This window comes from Mobula hypostoma, chromosome 15, assembly GCF_963921235.1.
Source record: "Mobula hypostoma chromosome 15, sMobHyp1.1, whole genome shotgun sequence".
Lineage (NCBI taxonomy): Eukaryota > Metazoa > Chordata > Chondrichthyes > Myliobatiformes > Myliobatidae > Mobula > Mobula hypostoma.
In genome coordinates this window covers 68,679,959-68,701,121 of record NC_086111.1, presented here as the reverse complement: position 1 = coordinate 68,701,121, position 21,163 = coordinate 68,679,959, and the positions used below count along the sequence as shown (strand labels likewise).

Here is a 21,163-nt window from a genome sequence, read left to right as displayed (position 1 = left end):
AATAGCAGTGGTAATATTTATATCTCCACAGAGATAATCAGTCAGTTGAAGCTTAGCAAAATGCATATTTTAGTCAACCTAGAAGATTTTAAGGTAAGCAAGGTACAAGGGAGGAGAAATTTAGGTAATAAATTCCAGAGTCAGGACTTTGAGCAAAGGTATGATTCACAAATCCATGAAAATGAATTAAAATTTATCCTGAAGGAAACAGTCTATTACTGGCAATTTTACTTTCAACCATGTTGAGGGATACAAATACTTTTGGAATTAAGCTTCATCATCAAGTCCTCCCAACAAAATACAGGCTAATTTCACCCATCCCCCTTCCCTCTTTCTGCATTCCCTATTCTGGTCCTCCACTCACCCCCTTTCTCTTCTCCTCACCTGCCCATCACCTCCTTCTTGTTCCCCTCCTCCTTCCCTTTCTCCCATGGTCCACTCTCCTCTCCAATCAGATTCCTCCCTCTCCAGTCTTTCACCACTTCCAGCTATCACCTCCCTGCTTACTTCATTCCCATTCCCTCGCCTGGTCTCACCCATCACCTTCCAGCTTATGTTCCTGCCCCTCCCCACCCCCCTTCTTATTCTGATTTCTTCCCCTTCCTTCCCAGTCCTGATCAAGGGTCTCGGCCTGAAACATCGACTGTTTATTCTCCTCCATAGATACTCCCTGAATCTGCTGAGTTCCTCCAGCATATTGTGTGTCTTGCTGCAAGATATGGAGCAAAGCTCTTATCAACTTTGCCCACACGTTCAGAGTGACAGTTTAAACAGCAGCAATCTTTGAACATTTTGCACATCATCACTGGAAAAAAGTTTGGCACCACCAATAAAGGATTATTATTACCAGCAGAGAGATTCAAAACTAAAAGATACTGATTGCACCAAGTTCTGGTTTTTATATTAGAGGGGAACTTCTTTTAAATCATGTCGATGCACTTCAATGCAAGCTATGCAAGGCGCTATTTTGAGAGCATTACTTACATCGGTAATTTTACACAGTGCTCTCACAGCAGGTCCACGATAATTGTCTTCTTTGCCCGTCATGTCTTTCGTCAAACTGAAGGGAGAAAAAGAACTGTCTAATAATTGCAGCAAGAATTTGGCCACATGACATGAAACAATTCTTTTATTTTGTTGATAAAGAGAACATTTCCAAGACAGCATACACCCATTATACTACCATATCATTTTGCCATTGCCCAAGAGATTCTTTACTCTAGTCTTTAAATCAAGATTCAAGTAGCATCTCTACAACATCAGGATGGTGTACAGCCCACCACAGTCAATATTTTTTGTAGACTTGTCTATAACAAAGAAACATGGTAGCCAATGAAGTTGCTATAACACTTACATAAATGGACAGATTGCAATGATTTTAATCATAATTAGCTAATAACAATGGGAAACTTCAAAGTTCAAAGTAAATTTATTATCAAAGTACATATGTCACCTTATACAACACTGAGATTCATTTTCTTGTGGGCACACTCAACAAATCAAAAGAATAACCATAACTGAATGAATGAAAGTCTGCCAAACAAGGACATTCAACCAGAGTGCAGAAGACAACAAACTGCAAACATAAAAAGAAATAATAATAAATAAGCAATAGATATTGAGAACAAGAGATGAAGATTCTCCTTGAAAGCGAGTTCATTGGTTGTGGGAACATTTCAATGTTGGGGCAAGTGAAGTTGAATGAAGCTACTCCTTTTGCTTCATGAGCCTGATGGTTGAGGAGTAGTAACTGTTCCTGAACCTGATGGCGAGAGTCCAGAGGCTAGTGTACCTTCCTTCTTCTTGATGGCAGCACTGGGAAGAGAGCATGTCCTGGGTGGTGGGGTTTCCTGATGATGGATGCTGCTTTCCTGTGACAGCATTTCATATAGATGTGCTCAATGGTTGGGGGAGCTTTACTCGTGATAGACTGGGCCGTATCCACTACTTTTTGAGGAATTTTTCATCCAAGTGCACTGGTGTTTCCATGCCAGATGTGATGCACCCAGTCAATATACTCTCCACTACAGCTATAGAAGTGTGTCAAGTTTTAGATGACATGCCAAATCTCCACAAACCCCCAAAGGAAGTTTAAGCACTGCCCTGCTTGCTTCGTAATTGCACAGGTCACCCAAAATAATTACACCTAGGAATCCTGCTCTTCAGAATAGTTTCATCTACCCTTTGGGGTAAATATCTCTCCTGAGCACTGCAGAAGACAACTAGCCGAGATATGGTCAAGTCTCCAGATATTTTGACCTTTGGCACAAAGGCAGTCTCCAACATCTGCTGAACACTGTGGACATACTAGGTTGGCACTGGAATAAGTGGCGACACTTGTGGGCTGCACCGGCACATTCTTGGTTTGAGTTTGTTGCCAACATAAACAGCGCATTTCACTGTATGTTTTGATGCACATGTGATAAATGAATCTAAAGATGTTTAGAAAATAATTGACCTCCTTTATTCTTCTGCATTATCTACCACTGGGTGAGACTTTAAAGCAAAATATCTGCTCAAAAGGTCACTTTGCAGAGCGTTTTGGTCAAAACGAAAAAGAAGGAGGGGGGGGTTTGCTTCTCATTTAACTCGCAGACATTGGATGGCAATAATGAGAAGGCTTGCTTTGATGCATTCCAAAATATTGGACCAGGGGACAAATATTGTTGAAAAATGATGCGAATTCAGAGTTGCTGTAAAGACAGTATGTTCTGTGATGAAGAGTGGATCTTATTAACACCTCATGCTGGTGAAGAACATACTGTCTGCAGTTGGAATATGGCACTTTGGGCGTAATTTATTCCCCATAAACCCCAAAGTAATTGAAACTACACGGCTTCAGGACAAAATTACCATACATGTGGAACTTTATTGCTGATGTTATAGGTTTGGAATCCCTCCCATACCTGTACTTTGAAATCCTGCATGTTGAAGCTGCTGTCCTGGCATCTGTAGTGAACTGTAATATGAAGAGGCGAAAAGAAGAGCTCTAGAATGGCAGAACAGCAGGAACCCGTCACTCTGATATCTCATCCAACCTTCCAGTCTTCATGTTGCACAAACAGGAAATGCTGAGAGACTATTCACTGCTGAATGCCATCACACATCAGAGTCTAGCCCTGCTCTCACTCTATATCTGCCAGCTTTCAGTCAGTGACTGAACTGCAGCAACTGTGACCAATGGATTTGTTGTTCTTATCTATTAGGGATAAAGTCACATTGGGTTAGTGTGGTTATGCAATGTTAGCATTCATCTGGAGAGGAGTAGAATATATATGCAAGGATTTAATGCTGAGGCATTACAAGGATTAGCCAGACCAAACTTAAGAGTATTGTGAGCAGTTTTGGGATCTGTTTTCTAAGAAAGGATGTGCTGGCATTGGAGAAGCTCCAGAGGCGATTCACAAGAATGATATCGGGAATAACAGGGCTAAAGTATGAGAAACATTTGATGGCACCAGGGCCTGTACTAACTGCGGTTTAGACGAATGGGGGTGGGGTGGGGGGGGTATCTCACTGAAACCTAGCGAATATTAAAATACCTATATAATATGGATGCAGAGAGGATGCTCCATATAGTGGGGGAGTCTAGGACCCAAGGGCACAGCCTCAGAATTGAGGGACATCCAGTTAGGTGAGCAGGAATTTATTTAGCCAGAGGGTAATGAAGCTGTGGAATTCATTACCACAGATTCACTACCTAAAAAGATGGCAGTTCAGGCCAAGCCAATGGGTATATTTAAAGTGAAGGTTGATAGGTTCTTGATTATTAAGAGCATCAAAGGCTATGGGGAGAAGGCAGGAATATGGAGTTGAGAGGGAAAATAAATCAGCCTTGACAAATAGGTGGAGCAGACTTGATGGGCCGAATTCTGCTCCTGTCTCATGTTCAATGCAACACAAACTGGGGTGAAGACATGAACCTCACTAGCTTTCAGCATACCTAGCTTTATCTTGGTAGCCCACTACATAAGATTCCATGGCGACACAGTGAAGCTCACCAGGCAAACCACCATTATTGACTATATCTGGAAAAAAATTGATCAGGACCAATGAATTTTAAAATATACCCCACGTTGCCACGAATAAAACTGCACCCCAAGGAAGGGGATAAATGGGTAAAAACATACTTTCCATGCAAGTGGCTTTTCCAGAAGAAAATTAATAAAATATGCAAAGTTTATTATTTATTGAGATACAGTGCAGAATAGACCCTTCCGGCCCTTTGAGCTGTGCTGCCCAGCAATTCCCTGATTTAATCTGAGTCTAATCATGGGACAATTTACAACACCTAATTAACCTACCAACCATTACGTCTTTGGACCATGGGAGGAAACCGGGGCATCCTATATTAATACATCATAGAAACTGTTCTGGGCTGCAAATTAACTGAAGATACCTCAGAGATATATGATGATTCAGACTGTGCTCCACTGCAAGATTAACTCTGTTCTACTCTCCAGCAAAGTCAAATTAGGATTAGACTAAAAGGAGGGAAGGGCTAGATTGATGTTGGAGTAGAGTAAAAGGCCAGCACAACATTGTGGGCTGTAGGGTCTGTACTGTTCTATGTTTTATGTTTTAACACTGCCTGAAGAATTTTCCAACACTTTCTGCTTTTAGGTGAGTCTTAAGTGTTTGCTTTAATTAAAAATGTGACTTCAAGAACTAAACATTGTGAAGTGACTGTGAAGGAGCTTTAAGATAACACAAAAAATGCTGCAGGAGCTCAGGCAGCATCGTACATACTTACTGCCCATTACGCCGCTACTGGTTAGGGCAGCAATGAAGGTCCTTCATCTCTGGCTGTGTTCACAGCTTCCTCTATCATGTCAGCAGCTTCCGCTCAGTTTTCTCTACTGTCAGTCATGCAAGTCCCAGCTGGAGACTCAGGAATACCATCACACTCAGATGTACAAGGATTCTTCATTGCTGTTTCCGTAACAATTTTGTTTTACCAGTCAGGGTTGTTAGCTCCTGAATCTGAAGGACCAGTGGACCACTCTTAGTCTGGCCTCTACCCTTTTTACCTGTTAGGCATTAGTGACCCTACCAAAAGCCAAAGCATAAAGCCCCGACTCCAGCCAACATAGCTTTCCAGGTCATTGAAGCACACAAGCCCCCAAACCTTATGACAAGGTAGTGGTCCTCTTGGAGGGGGCAGCATCTATAGAAGGGGATAAACAGTTGACATTTCAGGTCAAACCCCTGACGAAGTATCAATAAATCTGATCTGATGAAGAGCGCCAGCCCGAAAGGTTGACTTGTTTATTCCCTCCATAGACGCTGCCTGACTTGCTGAGTTCCTCCAGCATTTTGCATGTGTTCCCTTGGATTTCCAGAATCTGCGGACTCTCCTTTGTTTATGATAGCATATCACTGTAATCTTGCTTTGACAGTATATAACCAGTAAGTTCCCTTAACTAATGAAAACTTCTAAAGGAGAAAAAGAAACTTCAGATGCTCAACATCACATTGACACTCAGCTCCTTAAAAAAAAACAAAGTCTATAATGGAACACAGGTTAACTTGTCAGGTAGAGTTAGACTGAATAAAGTTTAATTGGAAGCACAATGTTGCACAAATTATGAGGTGAAGTCAGGAAAATGGGGTTGAGGGGGAACATAAATCAGCCATGATCAAATGGTGGAGAAGATTCAGTAGGCCAAATGGCCTAATTCTGCTCCTGTTTTATGATCACATTTTTAGTTTTCATCCATGTTTTGGCAGCATCAGAAACTAAGCAGTTCTGTGGTTCATGGTGTGCAGAATACTGCTAGCATAGAACTCCACAGCACAGAAACAGGCCCTTCAGCCTATTTAGTCTGTGCTGAACTATGGTATTAATCTGCCTAATTCCATCAATCTCCACCCAAAACATAACCCTCCAATCCCCTCCCACCCATTAACCTATCCAAATTTCTGTTAAGTGTTGCAATCAAGCCCACATTTACCACATCTGCTGGCAGCTCATTCCATACTCCCACAGCCCTCTGAGTGAAGAAGTTTCCCCTCATGTTCTTGTTAAAATATTTCACCTTTCATCCTTAATCCAGTTCTAGACTCTCTCAACCTCAGTGTAAAAAGCTTGCTTGCGTTTACCCTATCTATATCCCTCAAAATTTTGTATACCCCTATCAAATCTCTCCTCATTCTCTTGCACTCTAGGGAATAAAGCTCTAATTTATTCAACCTTTCCCTATAACTCAAGTTCTGGCAACATCCTTGCAATGATTCTTAAATAACCCAAAGGAAAGGTAAGGTGTCTTTATTAACCCCAGGAAACTGACCTGCTGGTAACTATGATGACATCCTCAGCAATGGTAGACATTTCTTTAATTGTCAGGTAGCACATTCTTCGTAAGGTGGGCTAAATGAAACAGCAAGAAAATAAGTGGGTCATTCATTGATATTTTGTGCCTACAAGGTTCAGCAGTAAACACTTGACAATCTGTATGTGAAAATTATTCAGCACTCATACTTTCCTCATTGAATTGATTTTGAAAATTTCGACTAGAAAGGTTGCATTTATCATCTTATTATGAAGCAAGTCACATACAATAAAGTGCTTTGCATCTTCCTACCTATTACAGAGCTAAGCACAGCAGCAATTTTGCATGCGTGAATGGATAAATGATGAGTAAGGCTATTGAATGAGGCTCAAACTGGAATAAGGCAGTTACCACCCTGCTCATCACAAAATACAGGTTTCGACACCCACTCCATATCCTGATCAGAGATACAACTTGCAGGTTGCTTCTAACCTGAATATTGATTTCTCTAACTTCTGGTAATTTTGGCCCCCTCCCCTTCTCTCTTTTTCCGTTCTCCATTCTGGCTCCCCTCTTACCCCCTTCTCTTCTCCTCACCTCACCTGCCCATCATCGCCCTCTGGTGCTCGTCCTTCTCTTTCTCCCATGGTCTACTCTCCTATCAGATGATTCTTTCTTCGGCCCTTTACCTCTTCCACTTACCACCTCCCAGTTTTTCACCCACCTGGCTTCACCCATCACCTCCTGGCTTGATCTCCTTCCACCACCCATCCCAACTTTCTTATTCTGGCTTCTTCCCCCCTTTCTTTCCAGTCCTGAAGGGTCTTGGCTTGAAACTATTTTTATTTATTTATTGACATCTAGCATGGAATAGGCCCTACTGGCCCTTTGAGACATGCCATCCAGCAGCACCCCGATTTTAATCTTAGTCTAATCAACGACCACTTAACCTACCAACCAGTATGTCTTTGGGTTGTGGGAGGAAATCAGAGCACCCGGAGGAAATGTACACAGGGCGAACAAGCAAACTCTTTACAGGCAGCAGTGGGATTCCCCTCCGTAAAGGCTGTCTGACCTGCTGTGTGTGTGTGGCTCTGGAGATCCAGCAACTGCAGAATCAGTCTTTTGTTTACACCTTACTGATGCTTTTATGCTAAATAATGGCAGCTGCTTCAAGGTCCTCGGCAGGATACCTTCTATCTGCCGACTGTGATAACTCCATTCCACTGAACCACAACTGCTGAAACCCCACTGCTTATCAGCTGGTCTCTTGACCCATAATGAACAACCAGGCAAATACGGGGCAAAGGTCCAACTCATCCATGCAAGAAAGGTCTGGAAAGAACTGCTGGGAAAAAAGGACCAACATGTTCTAATGTTACTAACTGATATTCACAAGCCAAGTAACAGAGCTGTTAACTAATCATGACAATTAACCTTCAACAATTATTCCGCAACAGATACAGACAAAGGGTAGGGAAATCTCAGGCTTTGAGTTCTTCCTTCTAGGGAGATTACCATACTTCTCAGATTAGTGAGGGGAGTGGTTTACATCCACTTTCAGCCCAGCCCCTCCAAACCTCATTACACACAACTCAACATGGAGCATTACAGTACAAGCCCCTTTGGTCATGATGTTAGGCTGACCTTTCAACTTAATGCATGATCAATCTAACCCTTCCCTCCTGCATACCCCTCCAATTTTAAAAAAAAATCATTGTGTCTGCCTAAAAGTTTCCTAAATGCCCCTAATACATCTGCCTCTACCACCAATTGTGGCAGCAGGTTCCACGCACCTTCTACTCTGTGTAAAAAAAAACACCTGTATCTGACATCCCCCTATATTTTCCTCTAACAACCTTAAATAAATAAATAAATAAATATACCCCTCTCTCACCACCCCCCCATATTAGCTATTTCCACCCTGGGAGACAGCCTCTGGATATCCACTTGACCTATGCTGCTTATAATCTTGTAAACCTCTCTACTACTGACACAATGAAATCTCACATCTGAAATGTAAAGATGTTATGACTCACTGTAAAATTTTAACTAAAGGAGTACTTGGTGATTTCTAACCCAGTAACATTTGATGCAATATAATTAGGGATCAACTTAAAACCCTTCATTTATTCTGCTACAATGCAGAATAGGCCCCTCGGGTCCTGCAAGCTTCACTGTCCTGTGATCCCCAGATTTTAATCTTAGCCTAATCATGGGACAATTTGCAATGTCCTATTAAAAGCATCCAGTAGAAGCCCACATCACAGGGACAACGGCAACGATTCCTTACAGGCAGCAGTGGGAATTAAACTCGGGTCACAGGTGGTGTAGTGTTGTGCTAACCACTATGCTACCGAGCCACCCCATGGACTTGCAATGGCATCATTTTGGACAGATGGCTGTCTTTCATTACATCTGTTACAGAGAGAGACCATCCTGGCCAAGGTAAGTTATAAACTATCACAGAAATCAGTAAAGGCCAAAGCACAGAAATAAAGTCTGTCAAGCTTCAATATATTCTTGAGAATTGCAAAGAACAGAATAAAACAGGACATTTTTAAAACTCGAACAGTGCCTAGAATTTTGAACCATAAGATTTACCAGTCGTTCCAAGTTTGCTTTTTATAATGGGATCAGACTGAGTGAAAGTATTAACCCCTTTAGCTGAGGCATAATAGCTTTTCCCTGGAGAGCAATGGCTCAGAGCTGGTCATAGAAACAGGCACAGACTCCGAAGCACAAGAGCACTTATGTGATACGAGTAATGGATACTTACATCATTGGACTGGAAGAGTTTGGTCATAGCAAAAAATGCTTCTGTAGCTTCCACCGAGCCCATGTGCTCTCCCTGTTAACAACAAAAAAGATTTATTTACATTTACAGATTACCCATGAACAAGACCACTGGGTGAACTTACAAGGTTTACGCATGCTTAACTTAACAGCGCAGAACAAAAATGCACATTAGGTTACACAGAAGATGCATTTCACAAATATGTTCCACCTGATGGTATTTCCAACTAATGAGGAAAAGCAGTAAATGCCAAACTCCAGGATGCACGGTCCCCGTGGGAGTTTGGCAGAGTAATGGGGGTTGGGTTCTCAAACTCATTTGGAAGGAAAGGAGCATCTTGAGAAGGAACTCATTTAGACACACACAAATCCCTCCATTTGCTCACTTGTTTCTGCAAATAGGTAATTATTATTATTTTTTTTAAAGACGTTTATACAGATTCGGTGTGTCATCTAACACTTTGACAAACTTCTATGGATGCACAGTGGAGAGTATCCTGACTGGTTGCATCACGGCCTGGTATGGAAACACCCATGCCCAAGAACAGAAAATCCTACAAAGTGGTGGATACAGCCGAGTCCTTCACAGGAAAAGCGCCCTCTGCTATTGAGCACATTTACAAGGACACTGCCGCGAGAAAGCAGTACCCAACATCAAGGAGCCCCACCGTCTACGCCATGCTCTCTCCTCACTGCTGCCATTGAGCTGGTGGTGCAGGAGCCTTCGGTCCCACACCATCAGGCTCAGAAACAGTTCCTACCCTTCAATCATCAGGCTCATGAACCAGCGTGGATATCTTCACTCGCCTCAGCACTGAACTGATTCCACGACCTACGGAGTCACTTTCAAGGGCCCACAAGTCATGTTCTCTGTATTATTTATTTATTTATTATTTGTTTTTGTATTTTTACAGTTTATCTTTTTGTACATTGGTTGTTTGCCAGTCTTTGTGTGTAGTTTTTTTTTTAAGTGATTTGATTGTATTTTTGATCTGTGAATGCCTGCAAGAAAACAAATCTCAGGGTAACATATGGCACAACAGTATGTATTTTGATAATAAATAAAATAAAAATACTGGATGTCAGGCAATATCCACCACTGAAAAATAAACATTTGAAAGTCCTGAGGAAGGATATCGGCCTGAAACGTCAACTATTTATTCATTTCCATTGAGGCTGTCTGCCCTGCTGAGTTCCTCAAGAATTTTCCATGTGTTGCTCTGGATTTCCAGCATCTGCAGAATCTTGTGTTATTAAAAAATAAAGTTACAAAATCTGAATATCTGAAACAAAAACTACGATGTAGTAAAATATTCAGCAGGTCAGGCAGCATCTGTGGAAAGGGCACTGGAATCAATGACACATACAAAATGTTGGAGTAACTCAGCAGGTCAGGTAACATTTATAGAAAGGAATAATGAGTTGATGTTTCAGGCACAGACCCTTCATCTGGACCTCTTATAAGAGTCTCCGCCCAAAATATTGACCTTAAAATCATTACTAATTCTGAGGAACCTTCTATTGATGGTAAAGATCAAATATAATCACACCAACTGGCACACAGGATTTAAGGGATTGAACAACCTCTCGTCTCCATCTGTTAACTTAAATGTATTTGCAGCTTTATTATTTTACTTCTGGAGGGCAGCAACATTACAAGATCTGGCCATTGAGTAAAACTGAGCAGAAATTCACACTGCTGATGAACCCAAGATGACTGCTCCATCTTAAAATTCTAGATTCCAAAGTTCTCCACATTTCTTCTCCACCCAGCCTTCCAAACCACTGGGATGCCTTCACTCTTGCCCAGGGCCCAACTCCTCTACAAGCACCCGACAACTCGACCATCTTCAATTTCTCTCTTCAACCATCTTCATCATTGGTAAACATCACAGAAAATCAACAAGGTAAGTGCAAGAACTGGCAGGTGGCTGATTGGTACTGGCACTGGAATCCAAGGAGTAATAGTTGGCGTGAACCCAGGAATGATCATAATGCAGTTGTTGCAGGCTTCAGACTGGTCTGTTAAATGGGACAAAATGAGATAGCACAATTCATACTGCAATTGCACCATCTATTGGTGACAACACAGATTGAATCTTCATTCACGGGATATGGACAGCAGTGGCAATACTCTGCACCTACTGCCCATTCATAATTACTCCTCAACCAGCAAGGCAGTTAGGAGTCAAACACATTAGCCAGACCAGTCAAGGACTACATATTTCCTCCCCCTTCAGCCAGCATGGATAACTTCACCTCAACACTGAGCTGATCACTCAACACAGCCTATCAGCTCATTTTCAAGGACTCTACAATTCATGCTCTCAGTATTATATACATACTTATTAATTTTTTTTAAATATTTGCAGTTTGTCCTCTTTTGCACATTGGCTGCTCGCCAGTCTTTGTGTGTAGTTTTTCCCATCGATTCTTTTGTATCTTTTGATCTACTGGGATTGAGTGCAAAAACTGAATCTCAGAGGTAGTATTCGGTGACATATACGTACTTTGAATCAGGAAAAATTACTTCCTTTTCAAGTATATCAGCACCGTCGCATAGTAACCAGCACAATGCTTTACAGCACCAGCAACCCGGATTCAATATCCGCTGCTGTCTGTAAGGAGTTTGTACATTCTCCCCATAACCGCATGGGTTTCTTCCATGTGCTCCAGTTTCCTCCTACAGTCCAAAGATCTAACACTTGGTAGGTAATTGGTCATTGTAAATTGTCCCGTGATAAGGTGAAGGGTTAAATTGGGTAATTACTGAGCAGCACGGAAGGACCCACTCCTTGCTGCATCTCAATAAATTATTTATTTACAGCTATATAAGACCTTAGTTAGATCTCACTTGGAATACTGTGTTCAGTTCTGGTCACCTTACTACAGGAAGGGTGTGGATACTATGGAGAGAGTGCAGAGGAGATTAACAAGGATGTTGCCTGGATTGGAGAGCATGCCTTATGAGAATAGGTTGAGTGAACTCGAGTTTTTCTCCTTGGAGCAACAGAGGATGAGAGGTGACCTGACAGAGGTGTACAAGATGATGAGAGGCATTAATTGTGTGGATAGCCAGAGGCTTTTTCCCCCAGGGCTGAAATGGCTAACACGAGGGGGCATAGTTTTAAGGTGCTTGGAAGTTAGGTACAAGGGGAATGTTAGGGGTAAATTTGTTTGTTTGCTTCTTTTTTAAAAAAAGAGTGATGGGTGTGTGGCAGCAAAGGTGGTAGAAGTGGATACAATAGGTCTTTTAAGAGACTTTTAGGTAGGTGCATGGAGTTTAGAAAAAATAGAAGGCCATGCAGTAGGGAAATTCTAGGCAGTTTCTAGAGTAGCACAACATTGTGGGCCGAAGGGCCTGTAACGTGCTGTAGATTTCTATGTTTCTAATTCTTTTAGAATCTATTGATTGAACAATTAGCCATTTCTCTATTGAATATCTGTTGCCAGAGCTCTCTTCCATGTGAATATTTTGCTTATATATTTTTTATATTTTAATCTTAGACTCTGCAAGACTTGGAGAAGATAAAAAAAACCGACCACCTGATTTATTGAACACTAGATTCCAATTAAGAATCAGTGGATAAATTCTCTTTCACTGTTTAAATGCAAACTTTCAACGCCACAGATTCTAAAAGCAGACTCCATTTAAAAAGAATTCCCATGCATGCAACATCTGATCATCAACAGTAAATGAGATGAATTTCAAATAAACTATTTTTTTTTGGTGAGGCTTGACAAGGGCAATCAAATTCTCTGTTTGACACAATATCGGGGGTTCTTCAACTGAGCAAGCAGATGGAAGCTTGATTTAAAGCTTATTTAAAATATAACAGCTCTGACAGTGCACCACTCTCTTGATACTGTGCTGGAGTGTTTGCCTGAATTAAAAAACTTGGACAAGTCTCAACCTTCAGAATCTAGTGCAAGGCTGCCACCTACTGGGGTGGCTGGCAATGACAATGTCAAAATGTCAAAATGCTGCTGGAGGAACTCAGCAGATAAGGCTGCATCTATGGAAAAGAGTAAGCAGTCAATGCATTGGGCCGAGAGTCATCTTCAGGACAAGATGTCCACTAGTTTCAACTCATCGGATGACTACAAACCAGAAGCTGGACATCAAAAAGACAACTGTGAAAGTAACAAGACTTCTATTATAATTTTGTCATTTTGTCAGCCTGTATTTACAAGTAAACATATTACTTGGGTGAATGCCATTATATCACTGGCTGCCTCAAGGCGGCAACATCTCAGAATCCCCACCATCCAGGTCATGCAATTTTTTCCCACAGCTATCATTAGGCAGGAGGTACAGAAGCCTGAAGTCCCACACCACTAAATTCCAGGACAGCTACTTCCCTTCAACCATTTGGTTCTTGAATCAACGGCAAAACTTTGATCATAGTATTATTAAAAGGTAGTTGTACTTGGTCTAATCCCCTTGCACTTGCAATAGATTTGTTTTATTCTATCCTAATTGTGTTTCTTTATCTTATAAGAATTGTATCTATGTTTAATAATGCTGCATATATGATGCAAAGTGCCTGTGATGCTGATACAATTATGTGAGCAGCACAGTTGCTTAGCAGTTAGCATAATGCTATTACTGTGCCAGCGACCAGGATTCAATTCCTCTCACTATTTGCAAACAGCTGGTATGTTCCCTCTGTGGCCATGTGGGTTTCCTCCGGGTGCACTGGTTTCCACCCACTTTCCAAAGATGTACCAGTTGAGGTTAGTAAGTCGTGGGCATGTTATATTGGCGCCAGAAGCACGGTAACACTTGCAGGCTGCCCTCGGTAAATCTTTTGATTGTGTTGGTCATTGACTCAAAATGACGCATCTCGCTGTATGTTTCAATGTATAAGTAACAAATAAAGCTGGTCTTTATTAAGTTTTTCAGTGCACCAGACCCAAATTTATTGTCATCTGTATTTCTGAACGGTAAACTATTAATGCAATAATGATTAAAAGATAGAAACAGCAGTAAGCTTTTCAAAGTTTATTCCATTATCCAATGGGATTTTGGCTGACTTATTTTAACCCTGGGATCCACAGCCTAGGATGCATGGACTCCTCAGTTAATTACATTTAAAAACACTTTCGGTAAAAGACTTAATTTTTGGAGAGTGCTCCACTTGTCCACTAACCTTTCTAAAAAGATGCATTTGTTTACCTCACATTCAGAATATATTATCACATATTGCGCTCTCACCCTTCTGCCCCAATTAGGGTCAGCATCGGAGGGAGGAACATCACAAACCTAAGATTTGCTGGCGACATTGATGGACTTGCAGGAAAAGAGGACAATCTGGCCAACCTGGTCAGCTGTCTTGACAGAGCGTCCACAAAGTTTGGAATGGAAATAAGTGCCGAGAAAACCAAGCTCATGGCAAATGCCAACGGTGCCATCACAACAGACATCTCAGTCCGTGGTCAGAAACTTGAGACAGTGCAGCAGTTCAAATACCTGGGGGCAATCATCAGTGATGAAAGATCAAGACCAGTAGTCCTGGCAAGAACCGCAGAGACAATGACCTCACTACCCAAACTCAAGACAATATGGAGGGACAGCAACATCACCATGAAGTACAAGCTTATACTTCTGTGTGCATTGGTATTCTCCATCTTCCTGTACGCATGTGAGACATGGACCCTCACAGCAGAACTATAGAGGAAGAGACAGGCATTGGAAATGAGATGCTATCGCAACATCTTGGGCATCTCATACTTGGACCACATCACAAACGAGCAGGTCTGCAAGACCATCCTGCACCACATTGGCCCCCATGAAGACCTTCTCACAACAGTGAAGAAAGCTGAGATGGTACGGCCACGTAACAAGATCCAGTGGCCTTGCAGAGACCATTCTACAAGGAACTGTGCAGGGAAAAGGAGAGGTAGACAGCGGAAAAGATGGATGGACAACATTAACGAATGGACAGGGAAAACATCTGCAGTGACCCAGGCTCTGGCACACAACCACGACAGATGGAACAGACTGGTGCAAAGCTTGTCATGACAGCGTCCCAATGACTCCACCAGGAGTTAAGAGTGCAAGGAAGGAAGGATACCCCTCATAATATTGTATTGTTCATTCCCTACACTCCAGGGAATAAAGCCCTAACCTATTCAACCTTTCCCTGTAACTCAGGCCCTCAAGTCCTGGCAACATCCTTGTAAGTTTTCTCTGCACTCTTTCAATCTTATCAATACATTTCCTGTAGGTAGGTGACCAGAACTGTACAAGGATTCCACAAGTTAGTGCAAACACAAGTTGAGTCAAACGCCTGGTTTTATCTATTGATTCTGTGTAGTTACAAAACCCTCAAAAAGTTGTAAATTTTAAGCTACAGGGAGCTCTTTGGAGAAAACAACTATACCAATTAGACAGCATGTTCCTATGATGATAGGCTAATCGAGCTAGGGCTTTTTCCTCTCTGGAGAGAAGGAGGTTCACTTAACAGAGTTGTACAAGATGCTAAGAAGCAGAAACCAAGTGAACAGCCAGACTTTTTCCACAGTGTGAAAAATGGAGAATACAAGACAGCATGATTTGAGGAAAGCATAGGGAGATGTCAGAGGCAGGTTTTTTTTTTAAATTACACAAGGAGCGGCGAGTGTGTGGAAGATACATTGGGGACATTTAATAGACTCCTATATAGGCACATGGATAATAGAAAAATGGAGGGTGATGTGAGAGGGAAGAGTTAGGTTGATTTTGGAGTGGATTAAAGAATTGGCCTGCACTGTACTATTCTATGTTCAACCAGCATTCCATGTTTGGATTTCATCAATGTATCAAGAAGCAATAATACATCTAGCAACATTCATCATGGATCTTCCTGCTGTCATCATCAGATCAAGTCCAGCAGTGTGACCAGAGACATAACCAAAGACTCGTATTTTTATCACGGTCACTTTTACAAACAGAAGTTCTCCTAGCCACCGAAACCAACGATCCTGCTGCATGAAACCCCACCTTATGTTTTAGCAAACCATAAGGAAGCTTTCCAACAATGATTGCATAGATTGATGATATCAGATACAAATTGCTTTTTCCTCCTCAGGACAGGCGAGTCTAGAACTTGGGTGAAAGGTGAAATATTTACGGGGAATCTGAGAGGAAGTTTCTTCACTCAAGAGATTTTTCCATCTGCAAACAACAAATCTCTCAGTGGCCCATTATTTTAATTCCTAAACCCATTCCTATTCTGACAGGTCCGTCCATGGCCATGGCCAGCGATTTCTCCAACTTCAGGTGATTTCCGCCGCACCCCCCCCCCCCCCAAACCACTATATCAATTTCCCCTCTGGTCCCTTACCTCTTCTCCTCACCTGCCTTTCAGCTCCCACTGGTGCCTATCCTCTTTCCCTTTCTCCCATAGTCCACTCCTCTTCCAGCAGATTCCTTCTGCTACAGCCCATCTTTTCCACCTATCACCTCCCAGATTCATACTTCATCCCCCTCCCACCCACCTGACTTCACCTATAGTTTGTCTAACTTCCCCTCCCCCCACCTTTTTATTCTAGCGTCTTCCCCTTTCCTTTGCAGTCATGACGAAGGGTCTTGGCCCCAAACTCTATACACTTCCATGAATGCTGCCTGGCCTGCTGAGTTAAGAGGGTGGTACATGTGTGGAATAGCACAAGCAGTAGATTTGGGTTCAGTTGTAACATTTAAGAGAAGTTTAGATATGTACAGTACATGGATGAGAAGTATGGAGGGCTATGGTCTGGGTGCACGTAGATGGGACTAGACAGAAAATCAGGCTGGCATGGACTACATAGGCCGAAGGGCACTGTTTCTGTGCTGTAATGCTATATGACTGAAAATGCTATTCCAACAAATTTTTTTTCCAGAGTACTAGCATTCCTTGTTCCAAAGATATGAAGAGCAGTCTAACCTGGTTTATCAGGTACAGGATCTTGGTCAAAATGTGAGCACATTTCCGAGGATTGATAGGAGTTTCATTAAAAACTCGAGCCTAAGGAGAGAAAATAGCAAAAGTTAGTGTTTCTTCTATTTCATAAATAATCTTAGCAAACTAAGAATTAGCATAGAGGTGAGATAGGTCATGATACAACACATAAAATTACTATTAGACCCAAGCTCATGTTTTAATTTACCTTCTCCATCTCCCCTCCAGAACAGAGAAAGCTGGAGGCTACCACACAAAAGTCTTAAGCAACATTAAGCATTCATTTGGCTGATATTTGGGTGTCAGGAGGAGTGGGGTGAAGGAGACCGAGGTGAACCATGAATATAGAAGTTAATACATCTCAGAAAGTCTTTGGAATCTGAAGATAACCGCCACACCAAAAAAACCCATTTGTACGGATTGTTTAATGGAAACAAGATGCATGCAGGTTAGGGGAAAAACGTGCTTAAATAGCAATACGAAGTTGAATGGAAGAAGGCTGCTGTAGAGAATAAACACTGATAAGGACAATTTGGGCTGCACAGTCGTTGCATTTCTCCAATTTCTATGTAATTTAAACACTACAGCTTGACACAACTGAATGATTTTACTACACCATCTCAGGATGCAGTTAGAATCAATCAAAGGCAAGAGTAAGAGTGTTTTTCCTTCCAATGCATTAGTCAATCAGATTTTGTTTCTAAATGACACACATAGAATTATGACCATTAGCTTGTTGTTTAAATATTGTAGCTCATTTAATTTACAATTTAAATTCCTCAGCTGCTGTGATGACATTTGAAGCTGTATTCCCAGCTCATTAGTCCACTGCCAACACAATACCACTATAAATCGTCCACAGGATGTGCGACAGCTCAACTTGGGTCTTGCAATTTAATCAACGCCCATCTGTCTGCCACTTTCCACTGTTTATTTTAATCTCCTGTTGACACTTAAATCTGGTCAACCTCCACTGGGACAGCCCCTGACACCGGGGTCTCACTTCCCACTACTGTTGACATTTACTGGGAATGTTGTACACGAAGGGTTTGAAGCATTGTTGAAGATCCCGACCACCCATCCCACAATCTCTTGGACCCACCATCATCAGGGAGGAGGTACAGGAGCATCAGGACGAGGATTGCCAGACTGGGTAACAGCTTCTTCCCTTAGGCTGTGAGACTACTGAATACCCTGCCACCACCAAGGTCTCATCACTAGGACCGAGAGCTGTTTACATGTACTGCAATCTACATGAATTTTGAATTAAATGTTATTAACTTATTTGAGGTAATATTTTGTTTTACGTGCTGTGTGTGATATATGTTTTATCAGTGTATGTCATATATATGTGGGGTGTATGGGGTGTCAGGGAGGGGTAGCACCTCTGGTGGGGGAACATGTCGCGTCCTTTTCAGGGCAGTTAGTCCAGCTTTGGACCCCACCTGGCACTCAGTTCTCACCTGTGGCTCCCCGTAGCTGTATGCATACAACAGCGGCCACACCCCGGGCAACGGCTTCGACAAGCCGGCTAAACCAGGTGAGGGTAGCCGACGGGTCTCAAACCCTCGGTGAGATAGGGAGTTGTCTATCCCAGCATCTGAAGACAGACTCCGGCGGATTGAGCGGACGAGACCAATGGAAGGTCCAAAGGTCAAGAAGGCGGTCTCTGCAAGCGTCGTGGAACGTGTAGAGCAGGACAAGACACAGAAGACATCCTGGTCATCCACTGCGCCTAGTCCTATCTCCAGCCATCTCGACTCTGTCTTGCCACTGGATCCAGATGGGAATTGGGAAGAGGGAGTGAGGCTGACGCTGCGCAACTCTCCCTCACTTAAATCCAAATCACGCGCTAGTCTCGACACCATCATTATGGTGTCGAGGTCCTCATCGACGTCAATGATGGACGAACAACATATATATGTACAGTCAGAGGACAATAAACTGGAACTTGACAAATAACTGAATGAGAAGGCAAATGGTTTGAACATTTTTGAGAGTCAAAAATAACCTGCTTCCACCCATATTCTGTGCAACCCAAGAAAGGTAACAAGGACAATAATGAGATCTACTCAGTGGCCACTTTACTGGGTACCTCCTATACCTAACAAAGTGGCCACTAGATGCATGATCATGGTCGTCTGCTACTGTTGCCCATCCACTTCAAGATTCAACAAGTTAATGGGTGCTTTTCTTCACCTTTGAGTTACACTAGGGTTGGTGGTGTTGTTAAGAGGGCGTATGGTGTGTTGGTATTCATCAACCATGGGATTGAATTCAAGAGCCGCGAGATAACGTTGTAGCTATACAAGACCTTGGTCAGACCCCACTTGGAATACTGTGTTCAGTTCTGGTCACCTCACTGTGGGATGGATGTGGATGCTATGGAGGGAGAGCAGAGGAGATTTATGGAGATGTTGTTGGATTGGAGAATGTGTCATGAGAATAGGTTGATTGAACTTGGCCTTCTCTCCTTGGAGCAACGGAGGATGAGAGTTGACCTGATAGAGGTGTATAAGATGATGAGAGGCATTGATGGTGTGGATGGCCAAAGGTTATTTCCCCAGTGCTGAAATGGCTAACACAAGGGGGCATAGTTTTAAGGTTCTTGGAAGCACCTTACACTTTATTAGATATATCTGCTTATTTATATGATCAAGTGGCACCAACTCAATGCATTAAAGCATGTAGATATTGTCAAAAGGTTCAATTGTTCAGAGCAAACATGAGAATAGAGAAGAAATGTGATCCAAGTGACGTTGACAATGGAATGATCATTGGTGACAGATGGGGTGGTTTGAGTATCTCAGAAACTGCTGATCTCCTGGGATTTTCATGCACAACGATCTCTTGTTCTCACACCATTCTTAGTAAACACTAAAATACACCCAGTGAGCAGCAGTTTTGTGGGCATAAATGCCTTGTTAATGAGAGAGCTCAGGGGAGATTGGCCAGACTGCTTCAAGCTGACAGGAAAGCGACAGTAACTCAAACAACCACCTGTTACGACAGTAATAGAACATAAAACAAAAATCTACAGCACACTTACAGGTCTTTTGGCCCACAATGTTGTACCAACCATGTAACCTACTCTAGAAACTGCCTAGAATTATCCTACTGCATAGCCCTCTATTTTCCTAAGCTCCGTGTGCCCATATAAGAGTCTCTTAAAAGACCCTATTGTATCTGTATGATACACCACCATTGCTGACATGTGTGGATTCCACACATCCACCACTCTCTGTATGAAAACTTTGCTCCTGTCATCCCCTCTGAAATTGGCTAAATGCAGGAAAATGGCACTGGCTTAGATTGGAATCCTGGCAAGCATTGATCAAATGAGCTGATGGGTCCATTTATAAGTCATAGGATTCCATCACTGCCTAATGAATATGGAAAGACTAGCTGGTCCAAATTCTTTAAGTTTTGAGAGTGCAGGACTGGAAAAATGAGGTACATCAAGATCAGTGCTTACCTCCTGCAGTACAGTACTCTTCTCCAAATGCTGAAATGGATTTGAGCCCCCACCTGGGGAAGGAAACAGGAAAATATAAAAAAAAACCATCATGACATAGTATACAGGAGTAACAACACACTACAACAGAATATCAAAAATACCCCAGGATTCTCAACAGAGTACTGAAACAAGAAACTCTAACTGACTAGTTCAGGTTCCAGGAAATATGTAAAATTATGAATCTACAGGAGGTTTATGTTGTGGAACAAATGAAACCTATGCCCGAGAAACAAAGATTGAGCTGGTGGTAGAAGACCACAAAGATAAACCTGCACTGGGAATTTTGGATGATTACTGAAATTTAAGGAGTGATGGTATAGCAGCCAAATCAGAACAAGGGTGGAATAATATAGGAGGAGAAAAAAAAGGCAGGATGGTCCACCAACTGTTGAAAATGGGAGGTCAGAAACTCAACAAGCCAGGCTGAAGTTAGGAGTTTACCAACACTAGATTGGGCATCAGTTGCTGATGGGACTCAGCAGAGGATGGAATCGGGCAAATTTTCGAAGTGGAAATGAGTGTTCCAATAGTGAATGGGATGTGAAGTTAGAAGTTCCAATTAGGCTCAGGAAGAACACCCAAGACACAGGATCAACAGTAGGACAGAAAACTCATTCTTATCACACAGATAGAGAAATTCATGTCCCACCTGC

General features: G+C 42.2%; 1 protein-coding gene across 2 annotated transcripts in view; it reads right to left on the bottom strand.

The window, feature by feature from the left end:
• Positions 1–21,163, bottom strand: part of copg2 (COPI coat complex subunit gamma 2) — a 107,037-nt gene that overhangs the window by 63,055 nt on the left and 22,819 nt on the right. For both annotated transcript variants that reach the window (XM_063068228.1, XM_063068227.1), the window contains exons 2-6: positions 20,469–20,521; positions 16,979–17,059; positions 9,052–9,123; positions 6,291–6,370; positions 985–1,060 (exon numbers count right to left, since the gene is read on the bottom strand). In XM_063068228.1, coding sequence (XP_062924298.1) covers positions 985–1,060; positions 6,291–6,370; positions 9,052–9,123; positions 16,979–17,059; positions 20,469–20,521 — 362 coding nt within the window. The remainder of the gene's footprint in view (positions 1–984; positions 1,061–6,290; positions 6,371–9,051; positions 9,124–16,978; positions 17,060–20,468; positions 20,522–21,163) is intronic.